The sequence below is a fragment of the Triticum aestivum genome, chromosome 3D (assembly GCF_018294505.1).
Source record: "Triticum aestivum cultivar Chinese Spring chromosome 3D, IWGSC CS RefSeq v2.1, whole genome shotgun sequence".
Classification (NCBI taxonomy): domain Eukaryota; kingdom Viridiplantae; phylum Streptophyta; class Magnoliopsida; order Poales; family Poaceae; genus Triticum; species Triticum aestivum.
This window is the reverse complement of record NC_057802.1, coordinates 455,352,232-455,360,285: the sequence shown is the minus strand read 5'-3', so window position 1 is coordinate 455,360,285 and position 8,054 is coordinate 455,352,232. Positions and strand designations below refer to the sequence as shown.

Genomic DNA, 8,054 nt, shown 5'->3' with positions numbered 1-8,054 from the left:
TTCGGAGTCCCGGATATGATCACGGACATGACGAGGAGTCTCGAAATGGTCGATACATAAAGATCGATATATTGGATGACTATGTTTGGACTTCGGAAGGGTTCCGGGCAAGTTCGGACAAATACCGGAGTACCGGGGGGTTACCGGAACCCCCCGGGGAGTGTAATGGGCCTATTGGGCCTTAGTGGAGAAGAGGAGGGGCGGCCAGGGCAGGCCGCGCGCCCCCTCCCCCTCTAGTCCGAATTGGACAAGGAGGGGGGGCGGCGCCCCCCTTTCCTTCCCCCTCTCTCCTCCTTCCCTCTCTCCTACTCCTACTCTTGGAAGGGTTGGAGTCCTACTCCCGGTAGGAGTAGGACTCCCCTTGGGGCGCGCCTAGGAGGGCCTGCCCCTCCCCCTCCTCCACTCCTTTATATACGGGGGAGGGGGCACCCCATAGACACACAAGTTGATCAGTTGATCTTTTGCCCCCCTCCACCATAATCCACCTCGGTCATATCGTAGCGGTGCTTAGGCGAAGCCCTGCGTCGGTAGCATCATCATCATCGTCATCACGCCGTCGTGCTGACGGAACTCTCCCTTGAAGCTCTGCTGGATCGTGAGTTCGTGGGACGTCACCGAGCTGAACGTGTGCTGAACTCGGAGGTGCCGTGTGTTCGGTACTTGGATCAGTCGGATCGTGAAGATGTACGACTACATCAACCGCGGTGTCATAACGCTTCCGCTTTCGGTCTACGAGGGTACGTGGACAACACTCTCCCCTCTCGTTGCTATGCATCACCATGATCTTGCGTGTGCGTAGGAAATTTTTTGAAATTACTATGTTCCCCAACAAAAAAAAGCCCAAACCCGCATATCTATCAGAATTGACCGAGACGTGCGAGTTTTAGAGGGATCTGCTAGAGATGTTCTTATTTGTATACCTCACAAAGGGAACATCTGCTATCGGACAATTGCCAAACCCTTTTCACAGAGTTCACTTTACAATCGCGATTTTTTTACTAGGTTTGACATTCAACCGTCAACTTCAAAACCAATCATCCGCACCCCAAACTAACCATGTGGTTTTGGAATGACTCCTTCCCCTCCCTCCCTCGGCGTATGGTTTTGACTCGATGGAGCAGTTTTGACCATGTTGACTACCTAGTCAGCATCGTCAGGTTAGCTGTTGACCCCTATATTTCTTGACACATTATGTACCTTCTCTCTCTCTCGCTCTCTCTCTCGCTCTCTCTTTCTCCTGACTGGTGGCGGCAGCAACGCACCCCTCCATCCCCACTGGACCAGACTGCCACCAGTCAGGTCGTGAGTATCGCTCTCTCCAGCTTGTTCTTGAAGCCGCTTGCCTTCCTTCAGCGTTGATGCGGCATCGGTGGGCTCTTCCTCGGCGGGCACGTGAACACGACAATTGGTCCCTGGACGCGCGCGACTTCTCTCTTGCCCATGTTTGGTTCCACCCACTGACAGTGCCCACTTGCCACCAGGGAAAGCACGAGGCGGATCACTCGAATCCATCAGCTAAGAGGCGTAGGAGGACGGCGTGCATCATCAGTGGGAGCAACGATGCTAGATCTCCGCGGCCTCCGGGGGGCATGCCGATGCGCGACGAGGAGTATGAGCCATGATGACACAACGTCGGGTTGTGGTTGTGTGGATCATGGGTTGTTGTGGCTTGGGGAGGAAAGTAGTTGTTGCGGATGAGCGGCGGGAGGGGAGGGGGGCAGCGACGAGGCGGGGTGGGGCATCGGGTTGATCAGCGCGACAGAACGGTTGATACTTCTCCGACGTATCTATAATTTATGAAGTATTCATGCTATTATATTATCTGTTTTGGATGTTTATGGGCTTTACTAAACACTTTTATATTATTTTTGGGACTAACCTATTAACCGAAGGCCCAGTCCAAATTGATGTTTTCTTGCCTATTTCAGTGTTTCAAAGAAAAGGAATATCAAACGGAGTCCAAACGGAATGAAACCTTCGGGAGAGTTATTTTTGGAATGGAAGCAATCCAGGAGACTTGGAGTAGACGTCAAGGAAGCTTCGAGGAAGCCACGAGGCAGGGAGGCGCGCCCTACCCTCCTCGGCACGCCCTCCACCCTCGTGGGCCCCTCGTGGCTTCCCTGACCGACTTCTTTCGCCTATATATATATATATATATATATCCATATACCCTAAAACCATCGGGGAACAGAATAGATCGGGAGTTCCGCCTCCGCAAGCCTCTGTAGCCACCAAAAACCAATCGGGACCCTGTTCCGGCACCCTGCCGGAGGGGGGATCCCTCACCGGTGGCCATCTTCATCATCCCGGCGCTCTCCATGACGAGGAGGGAGTAGTTCACCCTCGGGGCTGAGGGTAAGTACCAGTAGCTATGTGTTTGATCTCTCTCTCTCTCTCTCTCTCTCTCTCTCGTGTTCTTGAGTTGGCACGATCTTGATGTATCGCGAGCTTTGCTATTATAGTTGGATCTTATGATGTTTCTCCCCCTCTACTCTCTTGTAATGGATTGAGTTTTCCCTTTGAAGATATCTTATCGGATTGAGTCTTTAAGGATTTGAGAACACTTGATGTATGTCTTGCCGTGCTTATCTGTGGTGACAATGGGATATCACGTGATCCACTTGATGTATGTTTTGGTGATCAACTTGCGGGTTCCGCCCATGAACTTATGCATAAGGGTTGGCACACGTTTTCGTCTTGACTCTCCGGTAGAAACTTTGGGGCACTCTTTGAAGTACTTTTGTGTTGGTTGAATAGATGAATCTGAGATTGTGTGATGGATATCGTATAATCATGCCCACGGATACTTGAGGTGACATTGGAGTATCTAGGTGACATTAGGGTTTTGGTTGATATGTGTCTTAAGGTGTTATTCTAGTACGAACTCTTGAATAGATCGATCCGAAAGAATAACTTTGAGGTGGTTTCGTACCCTACCATAATCTTTTCGTTTGTTCTCCGCTATTAGTGGCTTTGGAGTGACTCTTTGTTGTATGTTGATGGATAGTTATGTGATACAATTATGTTATTATTGTTGAGAGAACTTGCACTAGTGAAAGTATGAACCATAGGCCTTGTTTCAACGCATTGCAATACCGTTTGTGCTCACTTTTATCATTAGTTACCTTACTGTTTTTATATTTTCAGATTACAAAAACCTATATCTACCATCCATATTGCACTTGTATCACCATCTCTTTGCCGAACTAGTGCACCTATACAATTTACCATTGTATTGGGTGTGTTGGGGACACAAGAGACTCTTTGTTATTTGGTTGCAGGGTTGCTTGAGAGAGACCATCTTCATCCTACACCTCCCACGGATTGATAAATCTTAGGTCATCTAATTGAGGGAAATTTGCTACTGTCCTACAAACCTCTGCACTTGGAGGCCCAACAACGTCTACAAGAAGAAGGTTGTGTAGTAGACATCAACGGTCCGAAGCACATGTGCAACAATACCTCGGGTGGTTGGGAAGGCCGGAGCTGGCAAGAAGCAATGGAGGTGTTTGATCTGTGTGGTTCCACATTAAGGAGCTGGCGTGGCGGGCTAACTCGGCAGTCACCACGGTCAAAATCGATGAAGTCGGTCGAAACCGCCGGGGAGGGGGGTGGGAGTGCATGGGTGGTGATTTCTAAACGGTTGGTTAGTTCGGAATGTGGGATGACCGATTTTGAAGTTGGGGGTTGAATGTTCATCCGGGTGGCAAGTTCGGGCTTATAAAGTGGACTTTTTTTTAGCTGCCAAACCATAATTCGGTATGTATTGTTTGATTGTTCAGTCTATAGCCTGTGCAACTACAAAATGATTGGATTACAAATTTACAATAAGTACATCTGAGGTCTGGTACGCTGTCGCTGAGAATAAAACATACCACTATCTCATCATTCACACTGTGAAACTTGAATAATGACAAATTTCTGCTATTACTAAAATTTGAATTCAACAACATACTTCTATGTGGAGGTGGAAACAATGGCAAAGCAAAACTGCTTCAACCCCCTATCTTGTGTGTATGCTACAGTCCTAAATATTTTCTTTACTCCGACGTGTCAAGGAAGGGAGCCCTTTTGTGCAGCCCTCTGCAACTATGTGCCTCCCAACAAATAAACGAATGTGTCTACGCCTATCCTAGTACAATTACGTATTATTACAGGATAAAGCTCCATCTCGCCGTGTGGTTTGCCATTTCTGACACTCGCTGGTCAGTACTGGGAGTTCTGGAAGAACATGTCCTCCTCCCTCGGCTCCTCCTTGGCGCTCGACGCGTGCATCGCGTCGTTCTGCCTCTGCTGCTGCTGGTGCTGGCTCATGTACGACGCCGTCGGGTTGTCGAACCCGGGCCCGGAGAAGCCGAAGCTGCCGTTGAAGCCGAACGAGCCCTGGTTCTGGCCGCCGAACCCGTCGGGCCTCGGCGCGTACTGCTGCGTCCCGGCGGCGGCGACGTTGGGGCCTCCCGTGCTGGTTTGGTACGCCATGGCGGACGGCTGCGGGTTAAGGTAGTGGCCGGTGCTCGCGGTGCTGTCCGCCGCCCGGGGCGCGGGGCGGTAGAGCGCGGCGCTCCCCCTGGCGGCCGGCACGTCGTGGTTGTGCTTGCCCTCGTACGTGGTGATCACGGCGCGCAGGTCGTGGGACGCGCGCTCCACGTGCTTCCGCACGGGGCACCCCACGGTGGTGCACTTGTAGTAGCTGCGCGGGTTCGGGTTGCCCTTCACCACCTTCTGCCCGTACTTCCTCCACCGGTACCCGTCGTCGAGGATGTCGATGTCGCTCATGGTCTGGACGACCACCCTCGGCTCCCGCACCGTCCGGTTGCCGGCCATGTTGATTCCCTCGCCGTCACCACCGTCTTTCCTCCTGAAAATTTGGCCGATAGCAGGTTAATTTCCCCTGTTCCTCCAAGAATGCAACTCGTACATACACATTGAATCCAAAAATATATTTAAAGTACAATTCGGCGCTCACCTCTTGGAATCCGGCTCATCATCGTCGTTGTCGTTGCCAGCCCGCGGCGAGCTCACGCCGTTGTTGTCGTCGTCCCCGAAGGACGCCGACGAGTTCTCGGGCGTCGTGACGATCGCGCCGAAGGAATTCTCGGACGCGTCGCCGCCGCTCTGCAGCACCTGAGCCGCGGCCGCGCCGCCGCCGGAGCCCCGGCGCGTGTTGAGCGGCTTGGCGTGGTTGTGCGTGCCCTTGTAGACGATCTCGGTGATCTGGCCCTCCAGCGACGTCTCCACCTTCTTCTTGGTGGGGCAGTTGGGGAAGGTGCACTTGTAGTAGCTGCGGGGGTTCTCGCTCCCCTTCACCTGCTTCTGCCCGTACTTGCGCCAGTTGTACCCGTCGTCCGACGACCGCCTCTGCGAGTGCGTCTGCCTGTAGGCGCCCGCCGGCGCCATCTCCGACGAGGTCGCCTGGAGCGCCGGCGCGCTGAAGCTCGCCGGGTTGGAGGCACTCGCGTCCATGCCTTCTTGTTGCTGGCCGTACCCCCACGCCTGCTGCTGCGGCGGCTGCTGGCCTGTGTACGCCTCCTCCCCCTGAATCATTGCAAAGGATAATTTAAAATTAGGGAATCTCTCGTGCGCTGTTGGGGTTGCCGCTAATCAATCGCTATCACGGGGACTATTTCTCACAGCCATCTTATAAAAATGAAAAGATCATGACACGACAGCGCGACAGGTGCTCCGTTTGTGGACGCGGAATGAAGAAAAATGGTATTCTAGTGCAACTAGTTTATACTTATTTGACAAAGTCCGCATGGTTCGTGATCTCACCTGTGACGCCACTGCAACCGGTGGCTGCAAGCTAGTCGTCGTCGCACGCGCGGCCTCCTCGGTGTTCGCCGGCGCCGTCTGGAACGAGAAGTCGGAGTAGGGCTGCCTCTGCTCCTCCTTGCCGCCCTGCTCGGCGGCGCTCGGCGTCGGCGCCTCCGGCCGCCAGTTGAACTGCGACCCGAACGCGCCCGTCGTGGGTGACGGGAAGATCTGAAACGACCAACCAAAACCGCGAATCAGCGACACGAATTCAGTCGGATGACATGGCGCCAGCGGAATTCCATGGCGCGCTTGCTTACGCTGGAGGTGAGGAGCACCGGGGAGTCGAGGAAGTCGGCGAGGTTCATGCCGGCGGGCATGCTGAAGAAGGACGACGGGGACATGAGCGAAGGCGAGAGCGGCAGGGAAGGCGGGGTCAGGGCCTTGTACCCGGACGCACCGCCGGCCGCGGCGGAGCCGCCCAGCATTTCAGTGAAGCTCGCGCTCCCGAAGGAGAAGGAGCCGGGCCTCGAATTGGCCGACGTCTCCACGCTCCCTGACGACGAGGTAGTCATCGGAGAGGACTCTGATCCAAAATTGCGCGCGTGTGAGTTACGGCGTACGACGGTCGTCTCGCCGGCGTGTCTGCGTCCGGCGTGTACGTACGGCGAGGGAGAGGGGGGAGGAGGCGGAGGGGGAGAGGGGCGATCGGTTGGATTGCTTGGACGGAACGGGGGAGGAGGACTATATAGAGCTTTGGAAACTTTGACCGTGGACTGGTCAAACCTCGTGCCGTTTGACTGGCGGCGCGTTAGGCTAACGAGCGACGAGAGACGGGCTGACGGGAGGTACCCACCAGTAGCGACGAGCCATGCCGCCGAGTGGGGGCGACGTGGCAGGCGTCCTGACACACTGGTGCGGGTGCGGGTATGGTTCTGGGTGAGCGGAGGAGTTGGTGGTCGTGGCTCATTTCTTTGACCTGTTCCAACGTCCAGCGTGGATTGTACTCCTTGGTTCTAAACAAGTGTTGAGGGGATTAAATCAGCATGATTGAAGCTAAGAGACAGAACGCAATACTAGTTTAATTATGATGCTTCGATCCGATTTACTGTTTGGAGCTATGTTCTTGTACATATATGGTGCCACTGAGTTTGTCATGTCCATGCTATGCTTGCTTTGCTTGGCTGCCTTTTGTGGTTGTTCTTCGTTTTATATCCGTTTTTGTTCTTGCTCTGATCACTGATCATTGTACTCAATTGCAGTGGAGCAAGAACTTTATAAACACAAACAAACTTCAAAAAGTATCTTTCGATGACATGTGTTTTCAACTCCTATACGAAAGAAAATAGTCCATTCGGTAGAATTTTCAAATAATGTTTTGAAAAGTTATTCTTTCCTTCTTAAAGTGACACCACACATATAATTTAATCCTCTGATTTTCTTCTTTATTGTTGTTTCAACCAGGACCCAAAGTTGCGCCCACCAATATCTTTCGACATGCATGGGTTAAATAATTCTACTGGCTGACCTCTTTTCTAGTTAATCGGGACTGCCCTCCTTTTAAAATTTAACTACTTTGATAGGAGTGGTTGTCATGAGATAAGTAAACCTGTATAGTGACTCCTCACTTGGTTTGAACGTAAGACTATTACCTCATGCATATTGAAATGTATGTTTATTATGTTAGACAAGATGCAAATAGGCCATCACATTCATTCACATAGGTGAATTTATCTCACCCGTTGATTAGATCGTGGGTCGCAATTATAACAAGATAAAATTTAAATTTAGAAATTAACAAGTAAAATTGTATATGCGTTTATATCCGAAAGAAGCACAACACTCACGACAAAAAGCCCTTTCCTTGCAAAAAAAGAAAAAGAAACAACGAAAATGCTTTGATTTGCATGTGACACAAACATTGAACAAACTAGTTAGAAATCTATTTTGTATACTTTTATCGGTATTCCTCCTGGTACTCTGGCCTTCGTGGCGTCGCCGCATGAGTTTGATGTCGCGAACCTCCTAGAGGTCCCACATCGCACCTCCTCCACTTTCGTGCTCGTGTGCTATTGGTGACTATGAAAGCATAAGAATGGCGTCACCTTCAATGATGATGTGGCCTCCCTCTAAAACCTGCGATGTTGGTGTCGGGATGATGCAAATCATCTCCCGTTGCATCACAAGGGAGATGTGGCCTCCTGCTTCGCATGTTTCGACGATCTACGTCGGTAGGGCTTTCTCGTTGCTCACTCCCGTGTAACACTAAAAACTTGCTATTCTGGTTGTTTAGTTGAAATTTA

The 8,054-nt window shown here is 51.7% G+C and overlaps 1 protein-coding gene across 1 annotated transcript; it reads right to left on the bottom strand.

Annotated features, from left to right (window-relative positions):
* Window positions 1-3,786: 3,786 nt before the first annotated feature.
* Window positions 3,787-6,468, bottom strand: LOC123079611 (WRKY transcription factor WRKY24). The gene is made up of 4 exons (XM_044502405.1): window positions 6,072-6,468; window positions 5,773-5,982; window positions 4,967-5,535; window positions 3,787-4,858 (listed from the first exon to the last, which is right to left on the bottom strand). The coding sequence occupies exons 1-4, from the start codon at window positions 6,324-6,326 to the stop codon at window positions 4,207-4,209; spliced, it is 1,686 nt and encodes a 561-aa protein (XP_044358340.1). The 5' UTR covers window positions 6,327-6,468; the 3' UTR covers window positions 3,787-4,206.
* Between the last annotated feature and the right edge of the window lie 1,586 nt (window positions 6,469-8,054).